The sequence below is a fragment of the Harpia harpyja genome, chromosome 11, assembly GCF_026419915.1.
Source record: "Harpia harpyja isolate bHarHar1 chromosome 11, bHarHar1 primary haplotype, whole genome shotgun sequence".
Taxonomy (NCBI): Eukaryota; Metazoa; Chordata; class Aves; order Accipitriformes; family Accipitridae; genus Harpia; species Harpia harpyja.
Genome location: NC_068950.1, coordinates 19999475 through 20027291, shown reverse-complemented (window position 1 = coordinate 20027291; position 27817 = coordinate 19999475). Strand labels below are relative to the sequence as shown.

General features: G+C 38.4%; 2 protein-coding genes across 6 annotated transcripts in view; both read left to right on the top strand.

Moving 5' to 3' along the window:
* Window positions 1-5008: 5008 nt before the first annotated feature.
* ZBTB41 (zinc finger and BTB domain containing 41) lies at window positions 5009-24943 on the top strand. Of its 3 annotated transcripts, none has more exons than XM_052801247.1 (11): window positions 5009-5128; window positions 5917-7152; window positions 9164-9371; window positions 10120-10189; window positions 12625-12772; window positions 13464-13593; window positions 15442-15537; window positions 16060-16166; window positions 17612-17717; window positions 18754-18842; window positions 19622-24943. In XM_052801247.1, exons 2-11 carry the CDS (start codon window positions 6030-6032, stop codon window positions 20263-20265), a joined length of 2721 nt encoding a protein of 906 aa, XP_052657207.1. In that variant the 5' UTR covers window positions 5009-5128; window positions 5917-6029; the 3' UTR covers window positions 20266-24943. The 3 variants fall into 3 exon arrangements, with proteins under 3 accessions (XP_052657207.1, XP_052657209.1, XP_052657208.1); XM_052801249.1 differs by having other exon boundaries at window positions 5049-5128; window positions 5949-7152; XM_052801248.1 differs by lacking the exon at window positions 5009-5128 and adding an exon at window positions 5260-5810.
* Window positions 24944-25366: 423 nt separating this feature from the next.
* The window catches only part of ASPM (assembly factor for spindle microtubules), a 30803-nt gene continuing 28352 nt past the window's right edge, over window positions 25367-27817 (top strand). For all 3 annotated transcript variants that reach the window (XM_052801388.1, XM_052801386.1, XM_052801385.1), the window contains exons 1-2: window positions 25367-25736; window positions 27437-27580. In XM_052801388.1, the coding sequence (XP_052657348.1) occupies window positions 25434-25736; window positions 27437-27580 (447 nt within the window). In that variant the 5' untranslated portion in view covers window positions 25367-25433. The remainder of the gene's footprint in view (window positions 25737-27436; window positions 27581-27817) is intronic.

Genomic DNA, 27817 nt, shown 5'->3' with positions numbered 1-27817 from the left:
GTCTGACCATAATAAAGCCCCAATTACCTAACTCTAGGGGAGGATAGCTGGCATTTCCCTCTAACCAGTGATTTAATTGGGGCTGTCAGCCAGGGATAATTGGTTTCTGGTTGACTGAAAAAAGTGACAGTGACATCAGCTCTCTGCTACCCTTCATTATGGAAATTCTTGTTGTCTTGTAATAGGGCCTCAGCATGCAGCGTGCTTCATCAGCTTTTACAGGTCTCTCGTCGTGCAGTGCAATGGAAATGCAGCAATGTAAGACACAGACAAACCTTTTCAAGCTGTTTACCCTATACGTTTTCGTAATACATTTTTGAGAACCAAGATTATTTCTGTACAGGAAAGTGTGGATTTGCTTGTTTTACTGGAAATTTGATACTATTGTTGCAGTCATGATGGTCTAAGGCTATAAACAAGGCGAGGTTTATTGGGAGAGGCAATACCTTTTACTAATCCAGCTGATATGGCTGGAAAAATAAAGATGATTTTGGACACATGAAGCCTTCCTGAGGTCATGTGTCCTAAGATGGTCTGGTTTTAGTTCAGATGGTCACATACACCATCTGAACTAATAAAAGATATATAAAAGATATTACATTTCTCCCCAATTCTCGCCTTGCTTATAGGAAAACACCTCTTTGATGCTAGTGGTGTATTATTGGAAAAGGTGTAATTTGTTCTGTTGAAAGCATGGCCCAAGACAACACAAAAAATTATTTAAGTCCTTGTTTCTTCTTTACACAGCTTCAGGCAGGGGGTACAGCTTTAATTTACAGTGATTTGGTAACACTGCTTGAGACTTACATCTGTAGAGGGGCAGACCAGGTATTTCCTCCAGTGTTATTTTCTTTCATTTAGCTTTCCTCCCACTCTCCTTCCTTTCCCCTGGGCAGCCAAGCACTAGTGAATCGGGTGGAGCAGGCACAGATGACAGCACTGCAAGCACTGGCAGGAATGGACACAGGCGATCTCTCTCTAGCCAAGGACTTTTCCAGCTGCTGTATTTTCCAAAGTGCAAAGGGAATGCAGCACACCTATGAATCTACCTGTAGAGCAAGCCTAGTACTGAGTTCAGACTTAACAAAACTTCTGCATTATTGTGACAGCAGTGACGGTCTTGTTCCTGGCCCCTGCTAATTTTACCTCCGGGCCGCACTGGAATAGCGTTCCAGGAGGAAATCTGCTCTGTGGAGTCTGTAGCCGTACAGCTCTCTGCAACTTCCACGCTGCATTAATCCCCCAGAAAAAGATGGCAATGGCCAAGATCATTGTTATTCAATCCATACCGGCTGATAAAACACTCAAGAGAACGGAGGTACAGTGCCCGCCCTTCCCTGCATTAAGCTTCTCAGATGCAGTGAGGCAGGCTGATACAGTAAGAGTGGATTTGACCTCCTTCTCTACACTTTTCACTTGCTGTACTTTAGAAAGGAGACAAAAGAGAAGCCTGATCAACAGGATTCACATGTCAAACATCCATAACAGTACAACAAGCCTCCAGTTGATTAGTGCCCCACAGAGACCTGAATTGAGAGACCGGGGTGGTCTTTTCATGGCCTATTTGAAAGAATTTCTTGGCAATGCTTCCAGTGATGGACTTTATTCAGCACTGTTGGCTAGAAAACTTGTTGGAGTCTCTAGACAGTCTTATAACCCTTTCACTTCATGGCCTAATTTAAAACATTTGTGTGTATGTGGTGACTGGCAATAAAATACAGAAAAATCTCAGACTAGAGGAAGTATAGACTTTGTGGGTTCCTCCCTGGGTCCCACCCATCACTGACACATCTGGGATGCAAAAAGGATGAACGACAGCACAGGTCATGTTTCAGCAGTGGCATACACCATGAACCCATGGCAAATTAGCTCTAAAATTCCTAGAGAGATAGACTTTACCTTAGGTAAATGTCATGGCCAAAGTAAGGCAGCTGTTTAGAAGGGGATGTGAATGTTTATGCTACTAGATTTACAACTGGGTACTTACAGTGAACAGCTGTTAAAGAATATATTGGAAGTAAATTGAAATTACTCAGCCAGGTCTTAAAACTTGCATGCTATTTTTATGTAATTTTATTTCTCTTTGGTTGACAGCTAAGTGCTTAACATCAGAGTTGATTCCCTATCTGCTTATTGTTTAACTTGTAGTTGATTCAAGTATCTGTCATTTCTAGGTTCACTGTATCTCAGAAGTGAAGATTTTGAGCTGGAGAACAAGTATTTCAAGATGAAACCACTTCCTCCAACACCAAACACTCTTGCACAAAGCTACTTCTTAATTTCCAACAATTCAAGAATATTTATTTGATAAATATACTATTTTCTTGGACAAATCTAGACAGCTGCATTTGCAAATTATGTACAGTCTCACATAGGTGACCAAGTGCTTATTCTTTGATGCTGTCTCTCTTCAATTAACGTAAAAGTCAGCCCTTTTACCTATGTGAGATATTCTATGGCAAGAAAACTTAGCAGGAATCAGCATTGGAACAAAAAGGATTAATATAGTTAAATTTTGCCTGTACCACTTTTTAACTATAAAAGAATTAATGCTGAAAGAACCATAATGACCTAAGAGTTCAAGGACATTTTGTTTCCAGAGCGTAATTATTGTAGCAATGCCAGCCATGGTAATGGATCACTTAGCACTGTATAATTTTTCTTTGAACTAAATCCTTCAAGTAACATAAAACAGCAAATGAGAAAAAGTGTTACCTAGGCTTGTGCTAAGTCAAAATGCCTGGTGAACTTGTAGACTTCAGCAATTAGGACAAATGTAGATGCTTTGTAGACTGCCAAGAAACCATATAGTATTCAGCACAGACTAAATAATGTCAGCAACAAATAAATAAAACATCAGGTAGTTACCTAGAGAAAAAAAAAACAAAACCAAACCCCAACGACACTGAAGAAACAAACTGCATGGTCAAAGACACTGAATTTACTTCTTAAAGTGCAATGGGAAGAAAATTATGACTGGGCCAAAGTCCATGCTGTAATGCAGTGGTGCAACTTCTACTTTCTTTGTGGGGACGCTGGATGCCAACTCTGAATTCTGCTGAGGGAAGTAATTATGCCCAGAATATTTTTGTTTCCCCATAATTTGTCACTTATTTACATCTAAGGACAGGCATTATGTTTGTTTTTAAATGGGAATAAATGGCTTCTACCAGCAATTCAACTTCCTGCATTTGAAGCATCTCCCAAGTACATGCGGAAATATAAAGTCTCAGAAAAAAAATTAGGTATGTTGAATACCTGCATTAATTTTTCCATGCCAGGTAACAGGTATGGAAAATTCTGGTCCATGGCAATCTAGTAGTTAGACTGAAAAACACCTGAATCCCACTACAGTACAGTAACAGCTAAGCAAGTCTCAAGCCTGTTCCATGGAACAGTTTCCTAGCGTGGTTACACTTGCTGGCAAAATAGTTCTCATCAAGGTTGCATTTTCCTTATATATTTACTCATGAAAACTCGTGAAGCACGTAGATTTATACTTCCAAACTGATGATATTTGCTATAGAAACAATGAGACCCAAGAAACCAGTTACCTGCTAAATGATGTTTTTATGGACTTGCTATTCAGATTCGAGTGAAATGTAAGGCTCAGCTTAAAACTTACAGCACCTTGCTCCCCAAACTTCCTTTTCCATGCAAAATCAAAATAGAGAAACTTATTTTTAAAGTTTAGGTACAGCTTAACTGTGACTCTGTAGAAATGAAAGTTGGGCAAGCACAAGCAACATCCTAAAAGAGCAGATGCCCCAAAGATAAGTAGATTTTTGCCTTCAGTGCAAGAAAAACATAGTAATATTGATTGCTCTATTATTACTTATTGATGCCATCATTTCAGCTCAGAATACCTGAAAGAACCGATACTACTTAAAAATATTATTTAATAGAATATTAAAATATAATTTGATTTTAGTGTACTATTACAGTGAAAAAATGAAGCTAAATAATTATAGACTTCAATTAAAATGTGTAAGAGGGCTGTGAGTACAGTCAACACAGCAACAATCCGGAGGTAACAAATGCTTTGAGAATTTTCAGTATTTTTATTGAAAAATGCAACACTTGAAAATCACGCAGTCTTTATTATGCTCAGTGACAACCAGTATCAACTTACAAATCATAAACAGAGAACACATGCCGTTGGAATAAAGTGTAATCCTGCATTAGCATTATAGTTCTTTCAAGCTCCCAGAAAAAGAAACTCGTTTTTGGTGTCCCATTGTCACTAGCAATTAAGTTATCTTTGGAAAGCTAAAAACGTAACTGATAGAGAAGGGTGAATGTCCTCTGATGTGCTGATGAACCGCACCCCCAAGTGGCTATTCGCCCCAGCCGTGGGGCACTCCGGGGCCTGCTGTCTTTTCGCTGTCCGGGAAGCGCGGGAACCAGGAATTTCGCAGCGCTTCGTATGGGAAGCGCTCCAAACACTCAAGTAAGAGGAGACAAATGCAAAATAGTATTTTTGAGGAAAACTATCGGCAACTTGGAAATTCCGAGTTGCTTGCCACGGACTGCTCTTGACTTGCTCTTACACCGTATTTTTAAGCACGGACTTGAATTCAGGCGTGCAGCCCGCTTTGCAGCGGTGGGGGCCCTCGGCGCGGCCCGCCGCTAACGGCTGCCCCGCAGCGGCCGCACCGAACGAACTGGGTCTCGCTGCCCGCCCCGAACCTCTACGGGGGCCACGGGTGCCGGGCGCTGAGGAACGCCCGTCACGGCTGCCGGGGCCCTCCCCCTCGCAGCCGCGCTGTGGTTCCCGCTCACGGCGGTTTCCCGGCGCCCCCCCCGCAGGCCGCCGCCGGCCCTGGCGGCAGCGGCCCGACGGCTGAGGGGCAGGAAGAAGACGGGGTCGCGCTGAGCGGCCGTCCCCGGTGCCGGCGGGGCGGGGCGGAAGGGCCGCTCCCCGGCCGCTCCCGCGGCGAGACCCCGGTCCGCCCCACGGCCGCGCTCGCGCATGCTCGGAAGGGACGCCGTCACCACCTCACGCCAGCGCACGGAGCGAGCCTGCGCGCGGCGCCGGGACCCGGAAGCGGCGTAAGCGCGTGCGGGTGCGGAGTGCAGCGGCGTTTAGCAGCCGAGCGGGCCCCGGGGAGCGCTCGGCGCCGCGCAGGTGCGTGAGGCCGCCCCGCCGGGGCAGCGGGTGGGGGCTGGGCGTGTTGGGGGGGGAAGGGGGGGCGCGGCCATTTTGTGTCCCGCTCGGCGGGGGCGGGGGGGGCCGTCGCGGCCGCCCCCGTGAGGGGGGCGGGTCCGGGCCGCCCTCTTTGCCCCCGAGCTCGATGCCGCAGGGCCTCCCGTCCCCTCCCCGCCTCGGGCCGACCCTCGGCTCCACGGTGGACCCGCTGGCGCAGGGACAAAGGCACCGTCCGCGGGCCCTCCCGAGGGAGGCGGGGAGCCCGGCCGCGGACTTGACACTTGGCGGTGACAGGCGCGGGGAGAGGCGGGCCGCGCCGGGCGGCCCGGGCAGTCCCGCTGCCCGGGCAGGCGCCGGGCGGGTCTGCGGGCTGGCCCAAGGGCACGGGCGCCCGGCGGGAAAAGGAGAAGGGTTTGCTTGCCGTGCTGGGGTTAAACGGAAAGCGAGCGCGCTTCGGTGTAATAGTAACAACAGCAAGAAGAGCGTACACCCATCCCGGAGTATTTCACGGGCTATATGTGTCTAGGAGACGAGCAAAAGCAGCCCCAGCCGCCTCTTTAGATCTAATAATAGGCAGTGTCGGTTCGCTCCCTCTGAGTAGCGTTATGCCGTGGTCTGGAATAGAAAGTGATGAGATTTAGTAGTTTAAGAAAAGCTTAAGGTATGCAGGGTGGCTAAAACTTAAAAAGCGAAACACAGAAAGCATTAATAAAAAAGGAAGTTACGGGTAAATGCTGAGAGTAATTTTTATCATAATTCTTTTGCAGATTATGAAATTACGGTTACGTATTTTCTCAAGGTCTGGAGCAGAACCAAGTCTTCACAAGAATTTTTTGCCAATCACCTATGAAGCTCCTGATTTTGACGTTGCACTTCTGCAATGAAGAAAAGGAGACGGCTCGCTGCAAATCTAAATGAAAAGGTTCATCTTGGCCATGAGAAAGATACTTCAGAACAGATTCTTGTAGTAGACTGTGCACAAGAAATCGTCTCAAAGCCTGCACAAATAGCTCCTGCAGATCAGCTTGAATCTTCCCAAGAACTTTCACCATCATCAGAACAAAGAAAGCTCCTAAGCTCATTGCAGTATAACAAAAATCTACTTAAATACTTAAATGACGATAGACAGAAACATCCATCATTTTGTGATTTACTTATAATTGTAGAAGGAAAAGAATTTAGTGCTCACAAAGTTGTAGTGGCTGTTGGGAGTAGTTATTTTCATGCCTGTTTGAGCAAAAATCCAAGCACCGATGTTGTCACGTTAGATCATGTAACTCATTCTGTCTTTCAGCATTTGCTTGAGTTTCTCTACACCTCTGAGTTTTTTGTATATAAAAATGAAATTCCGTTAGTGCTGGAAGCAGCAAAATTTTTAGATATCATAGATGCAGTGAAGTTGCTAAACAATGAAAGTGTTTCTAACGTACAGACTGATGTGGTAACTGATGCACCTACACCAGTAGAAACACTCAATGAACTGACAGGTAAACTATTAAATAGTCATCAGTGCACTTTTTGTGGTCGAAGTTTCTGTTACAAGAAGTCCTTAGAAAATCATTTGGCTAAAGCCCACAGATCCCTTTCACTGGATAGAAAACATGGGTTAAAAATGGTTGAGAAGGCCAACTTTTCCACTAGACGTTCTACAAGAAACCGTAAATGTCCAGCTAAATTCGATAACAGTGACAATGAAAGTGGGGATGCGTCTGACAGCAATTTGGAAAAAGTCAGTTCTGACAAGGAAACATCTGATAGAAGTGAATTTGAAGACAGTGAAAGTGAATGCGATGCTGATGAAGAGGGACAGGAAGAGGAAATGTCAGCTGAAGATTCAGAGTCCGAAGAACAAAGTGAAAAAGAACAGAATGATACTGAAGAGGGTTCTGAGGCAGTTGATGCAGTGGGAAATATTCCTGAAGGCTTAGCTCCAGTCATCATTCAAAGCAGTAGCAAAAAACTACTGCAGTGTCCCAAGTGTGACAAAAAATTTGATCGAATAGGTAAGAGCAAGTTAGGTTGATCTCTCCTTTTTACCATATGGTGGTGCTCTTTCTATGGGAAATAAACTGAGCTTTTTCTCTGTCCTAGAGAGTGAAGATCAGAATTTCTGGATCGTCTCACTGATCCAGTATGCTGCTAATTTTTCTAAGGGTATTAAGTTGTTATGTCTGTGGTGCTAAACAGTTTCAATAAATGAACTGAGTGCATTATTTGAAAAATCTGGAAATACTAAATTTATTTCTCTTTCACTGCTCTGGATTCTGGTTGTTAGCATGATACGTAAAAGCAGCCTTGAAAAAGGAGGGAAAGATATTAAACGATAAATTGTATGAAGTCTGAGACCTGTACTGTGTTTTCTGCCAAATTAATTTTAAGTAACAAAGCTGTCATTATTACTGTAGTAAAACAGAACCATTGTCAAACAGCCTTAAATTCTTTTATTCTACATGATGTGTAGATGTTTAGGACCTAGTCACTCTGACTTCTAGCTTGATTTTTCTGGTCTGTAATTAGCACCAAGTAATACTTTGTCAGCGTAATCTGTTCTCTTAGGATTGTTTATGTTACAGTGAAATCTAGCTGTATAGTTACTTAGGGTATCAGAAGAGTAAAAATTCCAGTCCTGACCCATCCAGTGCTTTCCTGTCCTCCTTTTCTACATTAAAAGTAAATTACTACTCTACTCCAGAATTTTTGTGTTCCTTTAGTTGGAATAAATGTTGGATTATGGTCATGTAAAGTATTGACTTCCCTCAATCATGGGAATTAGGAAAGAAACAGTTCCTCATAGTGTTAGGCATTTTTTGGTGTTCTTATAATAGATGCATTTTGTCTTTCATAATTTTGAAATTTTAGGAGTTTATGAAAATGGGGTGGGCTGATGTGTGTGTTAATTCCTACTCACACACAGTGTGTTTAGCTTGCTGAGGTGAAATTATTTTTCCAAGGTCACAAATTGTATCGTAGAAGCCATTTAACATTAAAAATATGGGACTTAACTGTACTTGTAATGCCATATCTTAAAGTAACATAGGAAATTTTCTGAATTTGGGAGCTTTGTTATTAATATTGAAAGGCTACTGTGCAGAAATAAATGATTTGTGAATATTTAGGGTTGTAATGGTACATTTTGGTTTTACACACATTGGAAGTCCTTTTCTCTTTGCACTTTCATAACTTATAATTCTAGTTTTGTGCTCAAAAAATACATGAGAAATAGCATTAAAACAAGTGATACATGAATTATTTCTTTATAAGCTTGTATTACGGTAGACAGTTGACTTGTATTTTAAATTTATGAGCTATAGTATTTTTTTTTTCTTTACCTAAGTCCCAGAGGTATGATGCATTTTCTACAGAGAAAAAAAATTACCTAGTACAAAGCTTGCTATTGACTTGAGGTAGGTAGATCCTCGGTGTAGGACGAATTCTATCCTCAGAAAAAAAACGGCAAACAGAAGAGGGAATACAAGCAGTGTGAAAGAAATGAGAAAGTAGTATTTTTGTTTATGGTAATAACTTCAGTCCCAAATAAAGATCATTTGCAAGGGTCTGTATCATTCATTCAGTGTTTTGTTATTCAAAAGTACCTTAAAAATACCAGTTTGTTGCAAGGCTGTTCCCTGTTCTGAAAAGGTACTTCACAGTCAGTGTAATGAAAGAGTAGTAGTGTAACTTTCAGTGCTTAAGAATAGAGTATGCTGTAGGGTTGAGCAAGAGGGGACTTGTAACCCTCGCACAGATTTAACAGTAATACAGAGCCCTTTTATTTTTACTCTTTATCTTAAAAATAGTTAAGATGGAAGTGTATGGAGGAGCCTTGGATCAAATGTGTATATGATCACCGTGCAGTTTTCAGTGGTGTAAACCAGTAGAAATCTTTAGATGTGTGTGGAAGGTGCTTAGATCTTGACCACCTTTGATAGGGACATAGAACAGACCCTAAATGTGTGTATTGTAGGTGATACCTGTTACAGTTTATGCTAACAGATTTTTGTTGTTGTTGTACAGGCAAATATGAGAGCCATACACGTGTACACACGGGTGAGAAGCCCTTTGAGTGTGATATATGTCATCAGCGCTATTCAACGAAGTCCAACCTGACAGTGCACAGAAAAAAACACTCTAGTGATACTGACTTTCATAAAAAGGAACACAAATGTCCCTACTGCAATAAGCTGCATGCAAGCAAAAAGACTTTAGCAAAGCATGTGAAGAGGCAAGTACAAGCAAATTTGTTTTGCGTTTCTGAAGAATCGTTTTTTTCAGTTCAAAAGCAAAAACAGATGTATGTATGCACACTGCATATTCTGCATTATTTCTGTAACAATTTTTTCAAATACGTATCTTTTCAAAAGACATGGGGATTAGCAGTATTAACTAACCTGCCATAAGGAGTGCATAGGGACTGACTAAATAGCAATAGTGGTTCTGTGGAAGTTCTGCCATAGGTTTTTACTATAAATTTCAGAATGCTCAGATTAGCTAGCACAGTCAGTCAGAACATGACAGTCTTAATAATTACATGTGTTGCTTTTAATATGGAGGAAGAATAAAATACTTTCTTTGGTTTTAGATGTTGATGCTATACTGTTGATGATAATAGGTGGATAAACTATTTCCATGCAGATTTTTTTAGGTAAATAATGTGTTTATGACAGGCCTAATTATAAGGTATTATTATTTACATACGACTTTTTTTCTCTTCTTTGTAAATATCCATAAAGCATTATAATTGAAACTATCCTCTGTCTTGCCAGTTGTCATATGAGATTCTATAGGAGTCTATAGTCAACACTGCTTTCCAGTTACTTGTGCCTTTAGAATTGTTTAATTATCAGTATTCTGTTCTGCTGTTTTGGTGATCAACTTTCATGACACATAAATTTTAGAAATGGATGTTTACTATTTAGGTGATCCTCATCTTAGAAAGTTATAACTACTTTCAGCTTCTGTCCTTCTCCTAGGTTTCATCCAGAGAATGTACAAGAATTTCTTTCTGTCAAGAAGACAAAGAGTGAAGGTTGGAAATGTGATGTAAGTAATATTTCAGTACTTTTGGTTTTTTTTCATGTAGTTACTATGTTTTGTGTCTTGAATACTTAAGTGAAAATATGGTATGTGTTTCTGTGAAATCTCAGTAAGCTTTGTAAGTGATGGTATAAATTTCCTCTTTATGTGCTGATTTAAAGACTGAACTTTATCTGTGTGTACAGCTTGTGACCAGGTAGATAATACCAAATTGAATTCTAAAACAGTTGAAGGCAGTATTTTTTAATGTGATCAGTCATTATTGTTGTTAAAATACATCAATTTGCAGATGATTAGACTTGAGTGTTATGAATACTTTAAAAACAGAGTATTTGCTCTCCCACTAATTATGCACATCAAACACTTACCATAAAGTATACATTTTTGGAAGGCTCCCTCAATAGTGAGGGACATATATGTTAAATATGAAACACACTCTCATTTAGCTGAACGTGCACATCAACAGAGTTGTAAATTTGTACAAAATTTATCTCTAGTTGTAAAGTCATAGAATCCTTTCCTTGATTTTCCCTCAGGAGAGGTATATGTGTGAAACTACACCTACTGTAAAAAGGAGTTTGTAAAAATTCCATTCCATAATGTCTTAAGGTTTCCAATGTGGGGTTTTGTTCGTTTTTTTTAAGGGAATCTGTTTACTTTTTTTTTTTTTTTCAGGGCAGCTGTTTTGCTTATGCAAATGCTATATGCCCCTGTATGTCTGTAATATTAGGTGCCGTAACATAATTACTAACCTTGCTTTGTTTGTGAACTTTCACTTATATAGTAGGAGTTTGGGAGATATCAACTGTAGGAATTTGTAGTGTTCCTTCTGCTAGTGATGGTACCATGGTTGGAGGTATTACATGGTTGACCAAAGGGTGTTATCTTCCAGATTAAGTTATATTTTGTGAAGGTATTACAGATTCTGTTTGTTACTAGATAAGAAACATTTTAATAGTGGGAATCAATAGTGCAACACTGTTGATGTTCATTTGGAAAGTACTCTTACCAGGTGAATAATTTGGTAAACTCCACTTTGTGGTTTGGTTTTGTTTGGGTTTTTTTCTTGAAAGTTTTAAGTTTAAAAGAAAGTTTTCTTTTAAGGAGAAATTTTTAAAAAGTGAGCTGCTGCTCTTGTACTGCTCATGTGCATTCAAAATGGACTTGAATTGAAAGCAGGGGTAGAATTTTAGCTTTTATAGCGGTTGGAGAATGAACAGAACCCTTAGGAGCTGTGACTTTGTTTTCAGGTTGTTTAGTATGTTCTGAGGGCTGAGGTGCAGCAGATGTAAGCTGCAGGATTTCTTCAGGTTGTTGGTTTATGCTGTAGTCCATGTATGAACACCAGGATTTGGTGACCATACTTTAATCCTTGAGGAATACGAGCAAATTCACAGAAACAGTAGAGTATTAGTAGTTAAGAAAAGCAAGGCAGCTGTTACACTTTTTACAGGTATGGGATTTTCTTACACTTATATTTAATGTTAATGAGTTTTTAAACAAATAAAGCTGTTGCTTCTGATTTCCTGAGGCTAAAAGAGTGTTATTCAGGTGTGCTCTGAGAAACTGATTGCACAATATAACGTGTGGGAGGTAGATAGTACTAAATTCAGCTATTATAAACAGTGGCAAGAGTTTCACAGTGAAATCGGTGAGCACTGTGTTGATTTATGTTAAAGCATAGGACCCTGATGTTAAATTGTAATACCTAGTTTAAATGCCTAAATTTGAGCTGTGGCTTCAATTCTGTAATTGAACTGCATTCTTACTTTAATGACTACTAGTAATTCTTGTATATTTAGGTTTTGATTAATCTGAAAACAGTACTGTAAAGCTCACATAATTTTAACATTGCAGAAGTTCTGTAGCTCTATAGTTTGAGTTATATTTCTTTGTTGGTATTGGCATTTTCTTTTTAATACATGCTGTCAGAGAATTTCCTAGAGGAAATAAAGGAACAGATATGACTCTAGTTCTACAGTAGCTTATACTACAGTAGTTTTTACCACAGGCCAACTGAGCTGTTTCAGCATCCAAAACCAAGCCAAAGCTATTTGCTTTTTTTCCATTGGGTTATTTTCTGCTGAGTTACTGTGTTGAAACACCCTAGGAAAAGACTCTGGTAAGTGCTGGAGTCAGTAGAAAGAAGTGTGGGGGGGGTGGTACATGTAACTATGCAGTTGCTAGTAGTTCGATTTAGGCTGCCATGGATCAGCATCCTATATTATATAGTGCAATCCACTAAGGTTTATGTAGAACACAGATTTTTTTGGTGTTGACTGTAAGGCTTTACAAGTTGGGATAGACTATGCTTTTGAAGAATACATGTTTTGTTTTACATTGCTGCATAGAGCAAATGAACTAAACTGTTAGAGTTTATGCATAGGAAAAAAATCTAGTTATACCTGTTGTATCTTTGACAAAATGTATTATCATTTTAGATTTGTAAGAAATCTTTCACTCGAAGACCTCATTTAGAAGAGCATATGATCCTTCACTCTCAGGATAAACCCTTTAAGTGTACCTACTGTGAAGAGCACTTTAAATCCCGATTTGCAAGACTGAAGCATCAAGAAAAATTCCATCTCGGTATAGAAACCTCCTTGTGACATGTAAACAATAGATTTAAAGTAAAACCTTCCTCCACCATTGTATGTCCTGATCAGTCTGGTTTCCACCCCACCTCCTTTTCCAGTTCTCTCTTCTCCAGTTTTGTGGGGGAGTTGGTTTTTTACTTTTCTGTTCAGCTGTCTTTGGGAGGCATTGTATTGTACCTAAATAAATGCAAAATTTTGGGGGGGGAAGAAGAATTAAGGTTAGTTTTGTTTTAAAACTTTTTTGCATGAAATTGGTTCTCAACTATGGAGTCAGATTCTTCCTGAAGTTTTCCAAAGACCTTTTCCGTTGCTCCTGAGGTATTCCAAAGAATTTTTTTATTACTGCAAATAATTTCTGCTGGGTAGAAACTTGATTGGTGATAGTGATGGGAATATGTTTTTTCAAACAGTCTAAGTGGGCTTAATTATTTTTGACTATTAATTCTAAATTTTTGCTTTACAATCATGAAACTTGCCAAAATATCAGGTATTAGAAATAACTTATCCAAGCAGAAAGTGAACAAAGTCTAATTAAAGTATGCTGACTGTACTAAACATTAATCATTTGTTAGACAAAACTGTTGCTTTGTAAATTGATCAGGTTTTTTACAGGTAACCAGTCTGTGCATCTTGTTTGGTTTAACTGACAGTTAATAACACTATGTGTGTCTGTCTCCTTGTAGGGCCTTTTCCTTGTGATATTTGTGGCCGCCAGTTTAATGATACAGGAAATCTGAAACGCCATATAGAATGTACTCATGGAGGAAAGAGAAAATGGACGTGTTTCATCTGTGGAAAATCCGTTAGGGAACGGTAAGGAGTTGTGTGACTACTTGAACTTCAGCAGAACAGAGAAATACTTGGTGTGCTTTGTTTGATTTGTTTTAGCTTTGAGTTTTTAACATAAACGAGACCACATCAGAGGGCTAGTGTATCAAAAAGTAGCATCAGAGCCACAGGTAGCATGTGATTTTCTGATGACCTCTAAAATTAGGGGTGACAACTGTAGATAATTAGTTGTGAGGTGGAACTATATTAAGAAAGTCTTGCCTCTAATTCACTTCACGTAGGGTTCCTGTGTTGTGCAAGAACATCTTGCATTTGTTTGGGAAAGAGTTTTCTGCCATAGATACTTTAGTAAATATACTGATGAGGACAGGAAGATCAGGAACACTGGTGAGAATGACTAAGAAGAAATTGGACTTCTACAAACACAGTTTCCTGGAAGATGGAATAATACTGTACAACTTCTGCTGCTGCTTCTCTGGAGGGAAAAAATGTTAATTTAGTGCTTTGAAAAGTGGAAGCTCTAAAAGTTGGCTTATAAATTCCAGTATATAGATAAAGAGCATAGAAAAACTGTAGAAATAAGATTCATCCCCCCCTCCTATGTCTGTTCTACACATATGAGGGAGAAAAATGTGAATTTTAAACGGTTGTTAACATGGCTTCAGTGCTGGTATCTTGTACTGGTCTATAAAGCAGATCTTTTAAGTTTTCCAAATGGTGATTTATATTTAGGTTCTGAAAAAATAAGCCATATAATTTTTTTAAATTTGGACAGAATACAGCTTCATCTCAATAACTGTGACTAAGATTCTAGTTATGTTCTATTTGGGAAATATGAAAAGATCTGAGTTTGTGTACTGCAGTATGTTTTCTTGATTTTTAATTTTTCTTCCAATGACTGACAAAGACCCCCGGAAGTATTGTAAGAGGAAGATTTGTCCCTAATGGGTTTTGTTGCTGGTGTGTATTTTCTAGTAGTTTGGTCAATAGGGTGTGCATGTGTTAAAAGAAAATGTACTAAGGCAATAATGAAATAGTAAACAAACAAGCTATAAAGCACAGATAGTCTTTCAATTCTATAAAACTCACTTTGAACTGCAAGAAGAATTTCTGTCAAATATGTTTACACACTTTAAGTTTCATTTATGTTACGTAAGGCAGTTGAATATTTACATTTTGTTGCTCTCATTAGAAAAGATAAAATTTTTGTAAAACATAAAAAATATCTTTGAAAAATAATATTGATAATGAGTACTGGAAGGAGATCAAAGAATTTTCTCTTTTGTTTAGTTCACACACTTACCAGCTCTGTATACAGTAAATTTTATTATCCGATTCCTTTGCTTGAGAGGAATTTTCACCTGCATGCACTTTTTTTTTTTTAACATTAGAAAGGCAATAGTAAAAGTAGACTTACATATGTATACATATGTATGTGTATATAAATATATATATATATGTTCAAATAAGCTCTTTGTTGAGTTAGGTTAAATTAACATCCATGATCTAGATTTCCTTCATGTCTGACTTTAAACCTCTGGCTTAGATATACTTATAGCAACAAGGGAATTATTACATAGAAGAGTGTCAAAATTGATGTTTTCTTTAATGTATGTTGTCCAAATGTATGTTGGGACAATGTTTTGTTTCTTTGCTTATATTGTTTTGAGACCCACCTCGTTCAGTAAGTAGTAAGTTGCCATACTGCCTTTGAATGTATGTATATGTGTGTGTATCTGAATAAACCGATGCAGTTATTTGGATATATTGTGATCCATCAGAATTAAAGAAATTGAGAAAATGATAGTTTGTTTCACTTCCAACTGGCAGTGACATTGCTTAAAATTAAATTTTACTGCCTTTGTTAAACAGAACAACTTTGAAAGAACATCTGAGAATTCACAGTGGAGAGAAGCCTCATCTTTGCAGTATTTGTGGGCAGAGTTTTCGTCATGGAAGCTCTTACAGGTACAGATTTTTATTAAATAAGCTGCTAAACTGTTTTGCTTATTTGGTGATATATATGCATTCATGTTATCAACATAATACTTCATAATGTATGTGTTTTGATTTTTTACAACTCTGAGAGCATTAGTAAATGCTTTAAACATGCTTAGATACTGAAAATATATTAATAATCTGTGAGAATTCATTTAATTTTTAATACAGTAGTGGTTTAAACACAGACAGAATCCCATACAAATCTTGTATCAAAGTTGACTTTCTTGCACATCTAAAACTTTTGCATCTTTGTTATTCAAAGAGAAAGTAAGCAGAAGACTACTAAATTAACATCAGATATGAGAGTTTAGCTCTGTTCTCTCTGGCTTTCTAAGAACAGTTTAAGCATACCTCAGCTGAAAGTTGATTCCTGATATTTGTGTGAAGCATTAAAGACTGTGTTTTCTGGTATTTTGCATTGAATTAGCACTTCTGATTATGTTAACAAAATTGCATTTTATGGTTATATTTATGACTATGATTATGCAGACTTCATCTAAGAGTCCACCATGATGACAAGAGATATGAATGTGAAGAATGTGGGAAAACATTTATTCGGCATGACCATCTGACAAAACACAAAAAAATACACTCAGGTAGGCATTTTCTTTGAAAATTGGCTTTGAAATTACTGTTTTGAAATAAGATCAAATAAAAAATTAATTACGTATTTTTTTTTCAGTACATGCAATGTTTTAGGCTTGATAAAAATTCCCCTCACTATTTTTAGGGTCTACTAAAGTAGGTTTAATCTTACATGTTTTCAAGGTTTAAAAACCAAGTGTTTCCTCCAAGTTAACATAGAAAGCCGAGGGACAGTCAAAAATATGTAACAGTGAATTGCTTTAAAAATAATCATTAAAAAAGCAAAAGTGAAAAAGGAGGATTTTTTAATGAGTTCAGATTTCTTTTTTAATAGCAATTGTGCGAAACATTATTACCGCAACACAGAAGAAGCTGTCACAGTCTCTGTCAAAGTTTGCACACTGATCACTTTAATGTAAGAACATCAAAGAGGTGTTTCTGAAGTCTCTGTTATGGGGAAGAGGGAAGGAAGGTGGTGGGAGTCAACCCTGAGAACAGCCAGATGGGGATGATCAGGAGGAAGAAAAAAATCTGTTGCACTGAGAGCAGAAAGGTTATCAAATGTATAGGAAGAGCGAAGATTCACTAGGGACTTTTCCTTTTTCAGAACAGGATCCAAAGGGAATGTGGCCTTCTAGGAGGTAAAATACTTTCTAGGCAGCATGAAAATACAAAAGTGATCAGAGTCTAAACTTCCTGAGCCTTTATTTTGAAGGACAGCTTCTTTTTTGGTGTTTGAAATCATAATGTCTGCTATAAAATAAAGAAATCTTTAAAAACTCAAGTACAAAAAAAAAATCCTCTTTTCTACTCTATTTGCTTTTCCCCCTCTAGAAAGTTACATTCTTTGACTGTCCACACTCCTCCTACTTACATGAGAAGAAATACTCTGCCACTTTGTGGAAGATCTCAAGATGACTAAAAAGAATCAAGATACTTTTAAACAGCAGCATAAAAGAAAAAGGTAACTATGTAAATCAGGATAATTAAGAAGATACATACTGTGATGTAATTTTAAGTTCTAAAAATTAGTAGCTGAAAATAATTGGTATGTTTAAATAAGCTTCTCTTTTAAAGCCCCTGAATTATTGAAGATACCACAATTTGGGTCATAATGAAGAGAGCAGATTCCTAGTCATTCACTTGTACCTCTCATGCAGTGGGTATTTGGGGAAGCGTCTCTTAAGTCCTGGATGTGAATTTCTTTGTAGAAATGACAGATGGTCAGTAATAGTCATTTATAACAAGTGGTAAAAATCCTTACTCTGACAGAACCAACCTACTTCCCGAATTTTGTTTTTTGATAACAGAATCCTCCTCTGAGTAAGGTATGGAAGAGCTTGATTGGCTGAACTTTGTGAACATGGATCTACTGTACGTTTTACAATTACAGCTCTTAGGCATTTAATAAGTTCCAGAAGATTTAATTAAAATTTATTGAATTTTGCCCTTGTAGGTGAAAAAGCACATCAGTGTGAAGAATGTGGAAAATGTTTTGGCCGTAGAGATCACCTTACTGTTCATTATAAAAGTGTTCATCTAGGAGAAAAAGTTTGGCAGAAGTAAGTGTGGGTTTTTTACAACTGCATAAATACTTCTGTACTGTAACTGATATTGTTGGGACTCGTGTGTTTGTGCAGAATTCTAGTACTCTGTGTGTTTGTCATGCCCGTTACCTTAGTCTTAGTAGAGATACCATTATTGTGGTTTGAAGTGAATGTCAGAAAATTGCCTTCACAATTTAAGCAAGATGTTTTCTTTGTAGCATAATTAAGTAAATAAAATAACAACATAAAAAAGGGTAAAATTTTAATCTGTCAATTAGTTGTCTCAATGTTGTTCTAAATTGATGGTTTGCTGTAATACTGTCATTGCAGACTAGTTAAGACTGAATTATTAGACATCATTTAAGCACTGTGAGAACTATCCCACACAGGTATTGTAGAAGCTGGTAGCAGATTAGTGGCTCTGAAAGTAGGTAAAAACTTTGAAACCTGAGTTATGTCTATAAATTGAAAATGCAATGGGGTTTTTAAATTCTTGAGTTCCAAAAATAAGCCTTTCAGAGATCTCAAATAAACTGAGATGTAATTGTTCTTCAAATGGTGTGTTTTAACTGCTTGTACTCCTTAGCATTGTGTAGAAGCCATTATAGACATGTCTGTATGGAAAGTCTAGTACATTGTCTGCTTATTCTGTTTGTTTTTTCTTGGTAGCCAGTAGCCTAAACCATTCCTAGTACTTTATGGCATAATTCTGCTGAAATGAAAGCCTCTTGTGGATGTTGGGCAAAACCTGTTACTTAAGGATATTTTGGGGGTCAGAAAAGAAGTTTTAGTGGCTTTTGCTCTTTGAATACTAAGTGCCATTCCCAGCAGAGAATAAGATTGAGTATCGAAAAGAATCTAATTGACCTTATTGGTATGCAGATGCCAGGAAATATGAACATAAGTGAGGATGTTTGGAAACTTTGATACTCAGCTATTTTGCAGTTAAAGATTTCAGAAAGGACAGTGCACATACTTTTTTTTTTTTTTTTTTTTTTAAACCAACTAACAACAAAACTATCTAACATGAAATGTCTTTTCTTCTTTAAAGATATAAAGCAACATTTCACCAGTGTGAAGTCTGTAAGAAAGTTTTTAAAGGGAAATCAAGTTTGGAAATGCATTTTAGGACACATTCAGGTAAAAATGAAATAAACCCCAACAAAACCACAAAACATATAGGAATGTATTTTTATGCATCCACATTGATGGAATTATTTAATTCCTTATAGTTGTTGAGCATTCAAGGCAAGAGTAGCAGGAAGCTGCAAGACTTTTTATTCTTTCTCTTATGTTGGTCATTCCTGAATACTACCCTCTGAATGTATCAGTTGAAATATTGATAATATTCAACACAGGTTTGTGGTATGCTCTCTACGCTTCTTCCTTTAGTTTACTGGTGTATGTTCTTGCCAAATTTACCCAGACCTTCTAATCATTTTTGTGGTCCAGAGAATACTACATTTCAAGTGGTAATCTAAACAAGGATTTGAAATCCCTTTGGAAAGGTTTATGTCCTTATCTATTTAACTTTGTTTTTCCTGCCTTATGTTTAGGAAAATCATTGTCCTTTTGAAATGTATAGAAGTACACACTGAGCTCATTTAATACCAGTATCATAATGGTTTAAAGACTGTTCTTTTTTATTTGGTTTATATTCTGGTTATCTTTGTGTGTACCTGACAGAAATCCCAAGTATTGAGAGAATTGTATGTAAGGAGAAGGGTATGCTAATATAACTTCTAAACAACCTTTTAATGGCTCCCTTGATTCCAAATTTGATGTTAAACATACGCTCTTTGTTTTCAGTAAAATTGTTTTATACTAGGTCTCTGCCATAATCCATGTATGTATTTGCATATTTATGTGTGACATGGTGTTACTCAGAATACCTACTTCTTACTTCTCTGTCTTTACAGGTGAGAAACCCTACAAATGTCAAATCTGTAATCAGTCTTTTAGAATTAAGAAGACGTTAACAAAACACATGGTTATTCATTCAGATGCTCGACCTTTTAATTGCCAACACTGCAATGCAACATTTAAACGAAAAGACAAACTGAAGTATCATATCGATCATGTTCATGGATCAAAGGCTGCAGAAGAGGCATTGACATCATCTTCAGAGGAAAAGCTACTCTCCTTACCAGTGCAGTACACCTCTGATGACAAAGTTTACCAAACTGAGGCTAAACAATATGTGGAACAGCCCAAAGCATATCAATCAGAAGCCAAAACTTTGCTACAGAATGTATCTACAGAAGTATGTGTGCCTGTGACGCTGGTACCAGTTCAGATGTCTGATCCACAAGCTGATCTAGTACAGCATACTACTCAGTCACATGGCATTCTTCCTCCACAACCCGAGCAGACAGATTATCAACGAGCAACAGATTTATCATTTCTAGAGAAATACACTCTTACTCCACAACCTGCAAATATTGTTCATCCTGTAAGGCCTGAGCAGATGTTGGATCCTAGAGACCAGTCATATCTTGGAACTTTACTGGGGCTAGATACAGCTCCTACTGTACAAAATATTTCAAACAATGAACATTCATGATCAGACCATAACATTCCACCTAATTTACTAAGCCATTAGCCAACAGAAGGCTGATATGGCAATTAAGATTTATATTTTATATTTTATTTGGACTCATGAGTCTTCTGCATAGTTTTGGAAAAACAGGTTTGTTTACATAATATTTGAACATTTAGGCACATTTTGATGCATACTGAAAGAGTGTATCTTGTGATTTTAAGAGTTTTTAAAAATCTTATAGATGGTCTTTTAAAAATTATGCTCTGAAATACCTTTTAAGGATAGTGGCTGAAAAATGTAATTACATATCTGGCTGTTAATTTAAAAAAATTGTTTGCCTTTCTGCATCTCACTGAGTCAATGTTTTAAGTGTAATAGAAAGCATTCTGAAAGAATAAGGACTATATCAAATTAACTAGAAGTTGTAAGGGCAGGCAGGGATATAAAACACAAACTTTGAATTATGTTTCACAGAGAAATTAAAATATAATTTTACTTGAACCCTCAGGCATTTTTGGAGGGTTTTAAAGTCTGCTGGATTCTGGAACCTAGCCAATGGACATAGGAACTAGATGCTTCTGAAAAGTGATTCAGGTATTTTATGAAGACACTAAACAGGGTGTTTGGTGACCCCCCTGAGTATAATTAGGCTGCCTAAATTTGGCCGCTTAATTCTTCCTTGATCTCTAATATTGAATTATGTGGGAAGATCTAGACAATGGTATTGTCTAATTTCTACAGTTAGTACTATATAATTTTAATATGCATTTTTTCTTGCTTTGTCAGTCTTGTTTGTCTTCTAAAGTGTGCCCGACACTCTTAACTTTGAAAGAACTGGGAGTATTTGCAAGGTCATTTTAATCTATGAACAGTCATAAAGGATTGGCATGGTTTATCCTTGTTAGAGCATAAGTTATACCAGGGTCCCACATTAGCATGCCCATTTTCAAGTAATCTGTGATAGAGGAGAAATTTAAAGGCTATTATTTCCAGAACAGTACTCAACTTCTATTTAAAAAAAAGAAATAATCAGTAATTATAAATCTCTTGTGAGTTGCTAATGAAATTTTGTTTCTCACTTTCTTGTACTGTGTTTATAAAACAAAGTCAAACTCTTGAGAGTATTTTATGTCTTTAATTATTTTTATCTTTTTCTTTACTAGACATAAGGGTTTTTTCCAAAAGAACCATTTTGAAATACAAGTCTAGTGTAATTCACCATGAAATCTAGTATAATTTAACCTCATCAAGCTTTCTATTTTAAGCCTACTTTAAAAATAATTAGTCTGTGTTTGTTTGGTAAATATTATGCCAAAGGAAGTATCTGAAGTAATTTTATAATCTTCATTATTCCTCACAAGAATTGCATATTAAGGCAAAATTTTCCCTAGTTTTCCCTATCCTTAAATTATTATCTTAAAAGAAACTTTAAAATGGGAAACTGGACCTATGTGTATTATTGTAACTGTTAAATTTATCAAATGACCTGAGCACAAGTGATCTGTGGTGAAAAGCTCTTTTATCATCACAGTTCTATAAACTCTAAGTGGCATGGATCATTTTAAATCCTATTCAAATACTTCAGTGTTAGATTCTGTTAATCCCCATCTACTAAGTGTTGAGCAGTTTGCAGGAGAGGGGCCAGAGCTGCCTGAATGTTCATATTTTGAAGCTTGTACCCCAATGGATTCTTAACCTAAACACACCAAAGATTTCTGTTAGCTCTTAAATAGTGGCAGAATTATAGAATTTTAAGTGTTATCAATATTTAAATAGGACTTAGCCAAAGAAGCACAATAGAAGTCCTAAACTTTAAAAGTTCAGTTTCTAAAACAGGACTACATATGTTTAACTGTTCTATGTTTGTATCTCTAAAGTAAAATTTAGAGCTGTGCTCTGGGAATGTTCAGACTGACATGCTGTAAATATATCTGGTAAGAAGATGAATGCTAGCAAATATACAGCAATAATGAGGCCATTGAATGCCACCTTCTGAAAGGACACTATCAAGTACTACCCTTCCTGCTTTCTAACTCCACCTTCATCTCCTTTCAAAATGAAACTGTTTCTGTCATCTTTACACTCCATGGCTTGAAAACAGCTGTTTTATGTGTAGTTTCCAAGTCGACATGTATGTATCTCATTACTGCATGTGGACATGAAACATGACTTCCAGCAGTTGTAATTGTACTGTTAAAAATAACCCGACATCAATAGTGTCAGTGCAGTTCTCAGACTAAGAAGGCTAACTCCTTGTTATTTCTTTTCTGGCCTACAGTAGAAAAAAAAGTATTGTGAGATTTTGACAAAGCAGTGGCTTAAAAATAGTTGGTAACTAATTTTTTCTTTCAAAATCCAGTCTGTTTGGAAGGCACTCTAGGAAAATACTAAAATGGAATTTGGAGCATATTTACTTGATAATGTCCTTTTTAAAATTCTTTCATGATTGTGCCTTTTATATATAATCTGAATAATGGCTTTTTCTCTAGTTCAGTTGGTTATTCAGAAAACATTAAGGTCAATATCTTCCAAAGGGCTTCATGTTTTTGGGTGCCCAACGAGAAGCAGACTATATAAGGACTTGTTTTTCAGAAAAACGAGTGTTATCTTTGCTGTTTGGGTGACCAGAATTACTAGTCATTCCTGGAAAAAATGACCTACTAGTTCTTTGGTGTTCTTTTTTTGCAGATAACCCTGCTAGTTAGTGTTTTTACCTGCTGGTCAGGCTGGATCATTGCCAGTTGACAGTGACAGAAAATAGGAAAGCTTATGTGCTAGATACATAGTTTTTATTTTTTTACTATCATGAGCTACAATTCTTACGGCTTTACATCTATTGAAAATTCATATATAAGCAAAGTAATTTTTCATGGACTGGTACTTCGTTTGGTAGGTGGAAGTAGCTGGTCTCTGCTTGATGGAGGACAGTGCCTCTTAAGAGGACTGGAGTTGAAGGACAGAGATCTGCGCCTCACAGCTGTGTGGGTTGAAACTCCTTGGGTGTCTGGTACCGCCATTTTAATATGTATATGTACTCATCCCAGAGTGCACATCCTGTTGATTTGGAGGGCGCTTTTACAATAAGGCTATGTTTTATCTGGCAGTCATTGACTCAGTTGACCATTTGTTGCCAAAGAAGGAAGAAGCAGGTCTCTCTTAAAAATATCTCTAAAGAATAATCAGTGGCACATTGCAAAAAGTTGGTCTTTTCCACATGCTGACCTTTGGGGAGAAGAGTGGAGTCCATGTTGGTACTCTAAACTGCTACATGGTTCTGAGAACTTACTGCACTTGTTCTGTTTAAACATTGAATTCTGTATTTTTTGCTAAACAAATTTCGGGTTGTTGGCTGGGTTACTGCCCTTAATTCTTTAAGTGGCTTTTATGTTCAGTTTATTTATTTATATTGGAATTTCCTCTTTGAGCACTGACACTTTTCCTACAGAGGTATGGCTTTCATGGGTTCTTTTTATGCTGAACATCAGTAATTGTAATGGTGATGATACATCTTCTGTAAGGCTGTGGTTTCCTTAAAAATATAGTGCTACTTTAGTCTGGATTATAATTCAGGTAGTTATTTTTAAAGATGGATCATGGCAGAACACAATGACAAAAGATTTATTTGGTATCATCAAAGAGCTAAGCTTATTTCCCTAGTAATGAATGTGAAAGAGCATCCAGAACTCTGAAGAATGCTTCAAAGGAATCACCTCCTAATGTGCTTGATCGAACATGAAATGTGTTACGGAGTGTTAAGGAATAAAGGACCCTCAAGTTTTTAAATTTAAAATAATTTCAGGGTAGAAGTTCATGAATGTAGAATTCTGAGAAGGCTGTTGTAGATGAATAAGCTTTTTTTCCCTGAAAACAATAAAAAAGATGTGAAATTTTTCTGTATTGAGCATACATGCATAATTGATCCAGATTGCATGTTCTCCGTATGACTGAAGCTTAAGGGAAATAGAGTGCGTTTTTCTGTAAGTCCTTGTGACTACTGTCACGTCATCCTTTTCTACAATATCGTCTCACAGTGATTTGGTGGTTTCATGGTATGTATTGAAGAATGACAATGGCAGAATGTAATACAGGGCAGTCACTTTGCTTAAGCCCATAAAGATCTTTTTCATGGTTCATAGGAAATGTTTTGGTTTAAAAAGATTTGATGGATTAAAGGTAGCAAAGGCAAAATTTTTTGAATCCCCCGTAACCATTTTGATCATGTTTAAATGTTGGTCCTTTTATATGAAAGAATAAGGTGAAATAAACTCAATATTTTGTCACTGGTATATGAGATAATGTGTTTTAAATGTGATCTGTATAGCTTGATATTTTAGATGGAAGTCTAAAGTTGTCTTTTTAGGGGAAATTCTTTGCTGTAAGGAAAAGTTAGGAAGTGTACTGTAAATGTAGAAGTACTCAGTCCTATGTGTAATTTTGTTTGTTATTGAAAAGTAAAGTTCTTTTGTCTTAACACTGCTTGCTTCACAGGATTTCTTGCAAAGGTGCTTGTGCTAAGTTTTGATTTCTGCCTTTTTTTTTTTTTTTTTAAACAGCATGGAAACACAGTATTCTGTATGTCTTTCAGTTTTAAAGCTCAAGAAAGAAACAGATGAGGCAAATTTTTTCATCAAATTTGTGTGTGTGTCATCCTACATTTTATTTTAAAATATTTTGTAAATTAAATTTATTTAGAAAAATACTTGGCTTCGCTTGATTTATTTATTTATTTATTTATTTTTAATACGGGAAGAGATTTTTATCGTGGAGGCTCGCTAAAGTCCATTTTTATGTTTTTTAATTTTGAAGCATAACTCCTGCTATCCCAGGCTAAGCCTAAAACCAGCTCCCAGTTCCAGCTCCGCGCTGGGCACTTGGAAGCCTCAGGCGCGGTGGGCGGAGGAGGGAGGGCAAGGGCTCTGCGCGGGGCCGGGGCCGCTCCCTCCCGCCGTCGCCGCGCGGTGGCGCCTCTCTCCTGCCTCGGCGAGGTCGGGCCGTTTAAATAAAACGCTGAGCGCTAATTGGCGGAGAGGCGAGGGGGCGGGGCGAGGCGGGGCGGGCCCGCGCGTGGATTGGCGGGGGTGTCAGGTTTGAACGGGCGGGCGGGTGGAGGTGTGGCGGTTGGTGCGGTGGCGGAGCGCTGGCGGTGTGGAGAACTGAAGTCGGTCCCGCTCTGGGATTCTGCCCCGGGCATGGCCGCGGGTTTCTTCCCTGGAGCGGCGGTGTGGGAGCTGAGCTCCGCCGCTAGCCCTAGGCGGCGGCGCTGGGCCGCGCGGGGGGATGAGGAGGACGCGGACGAGGCCCTCGCTGTGCTGGTTCTGAGCCACTTCTCTCGGCCGCCGTTCCTCAGCTTCGGCAGCCTGCGCGTCGGCGCCTCCCGCACGCGCCTCCTGGCCATCGACAACCCCAACGCGGAGGACGCCGAGGTGGTCGTCGACCGCTTCCCGGCTTCTGCCAGGGGCTTCAGTATTGAGCATCGCCGCTTTTTTGTGCAGGTACCGGAGGGGGGGGGGGGGGGGGGCGGGCGCGAAGCTGAGGCAGGGAGCGGAGGTGGGTGGATGGGTGTACGAGTGTGTGTGTGACACACGAGGGGGACCCCGAGCCGTGCCCTGCGGGCAGGGGTGCTAGGCGGTTGCAAGGGCTGGAGGGGAAGGGGGGCCGGGCCGCTCCCCGCCTGCCGCTCTTCGGCGGCGGAGAAAGCCCCTCCGCCGGCGTGAGCTGTGTTACCGCTTTGCAGCGTAATCCTCCCCCGGGAGAAGTCCTACGCGTCATCTGGCCGCGTAGAGCTAGGTTTTTAGTAGCCGGTATCCCAAAAGCTGCACCCCCGCTGCGGGTGTTCTTTGTGGGTGCTGCGCTCATGGCTCGCGGTAAAGGGGAAGAGCTGGAGCTTTAGATGGCGGATTAAACCTCTTGGGGCTGTCACAGGCTGCGAAAGCACTAAATCCTGGCTCAACAGAGGGGTTTTCTGCAGTAAGGTGAAAAAAAAAATAATTAATTGTTCTCTGGGAGTGTGGTTTTAAAGGCAGAGACAGAAAAATAAGAGGTGTTTAAAAAGTGATCTCTCAAAAATTCGGACGACATCTGTTTAGGAAAAAGGCTGAGGGAGCTTGTGAAGAGGATACTAATTCACTGTTCTGCATGTTTATAATACAACAGAGAGCAAAGCAGGCTTAATCTAGGAATAAATCTTTACGATTCCCAAGGAAATATAAACTGTGGTTAATCCAATTAATGCTGCTTTTTAAAAGGACAGTTTAGACAAATGTGTATCTATGGTAATCTAGACTCTCGAGTCTCTGTGAGAGAGGAAGAAGCTCTCTGGAGATCTCTTGCAACAATGTGCTTATACAGACAGGCTAGAATCTCACTGTAAAGTATTTGAATAACAAGTTCCTATAGTAATTAATGAATACTTACCATTATTGACCGGCTTTACTGTATAAGCGCATATTGAATTAGTCTGTATGTTTTCACTAAATGCATCTGCCCGAGGAGGTGGAAATCCTAATTCAAATGCTCAAGACATTGGTCATTTTCACAGTCTCTCTGATTTTGTCTGAGGTATAACCATTCTTTTGGTTTGTTAGTATTGGTATCAGCAGAGCACCAAAACAATTCGGTAGAGGTCACTGTGCATGAAGAATCTTTACATAGATCATATATAGCTCCACGACTTCCTTGTTAGTTTGCAGTGTCTTTATTTTTATTCAATGAACTTGTGTGTTAATTCTCATCTTTGCAGGTCATTTGACTAAAAAATTTGACACTTATTTAGATTCAGCTAAGGTCCTAAAAATTAACCTCTGATTGTTAGTCGAAATATAATTCTCTCAAAATCACTTTAGAGGACTGACTTGGTTAATATGTGCAAAAAATTATGTAATTTCTTCTACTTACCTTTACTCAAATCTTGTCCTTTCTACTATGTGTTATATTTATATGTGTTCTTGCTTGCTTTCCATTATAGTTTCATTAAAAGGTATATGCCCTTTTAGTAAGACAACATTTTTGATAAAGGTTGCTTAAATTTACATGTGAGAAGGGAAGATTGACATTTAAACATTTAACGATTGTTTATCATTTCATGTTGTCGGAATACACGTTGCTTCTGTGTACCGCTTCGCATTACTCTATCTTTTATGTTACATAAGTGTACCTAAGTGCTAGATATTAAACTTTTCTTTTTCTCCAATAGTCAGGACAAAGAATCTTTGTTTCTGTAACATGGACACCATTAGAAGAAGGAAAAGTCAGAGAACTGGTAGCTTTTATTATTAATGGCATTGTAAGACATCAAGCTGTGCTCCTGGGTGTTGCTGAGCAGTCTCTGAAGAAAAAGGTGAGTGTGTGTTTATTATGTATCTTAGTTCTATTACTTTGGCATAGCTGACACAGATATTGTTTTTATTATTAGAGAATTCGATGAAGGACAATTAAAAATTGATAAATGATGCTGCCTGTGGGAATGCTCGTTGTCTTCAAAATTTTTCAGCTGGGTTGGAAAGTAGATACTGGTGCATTACAGCTTAGAGAATAAAACTAAAACATGACCAAAAAAGCTGTTCTCAAGCCTGGA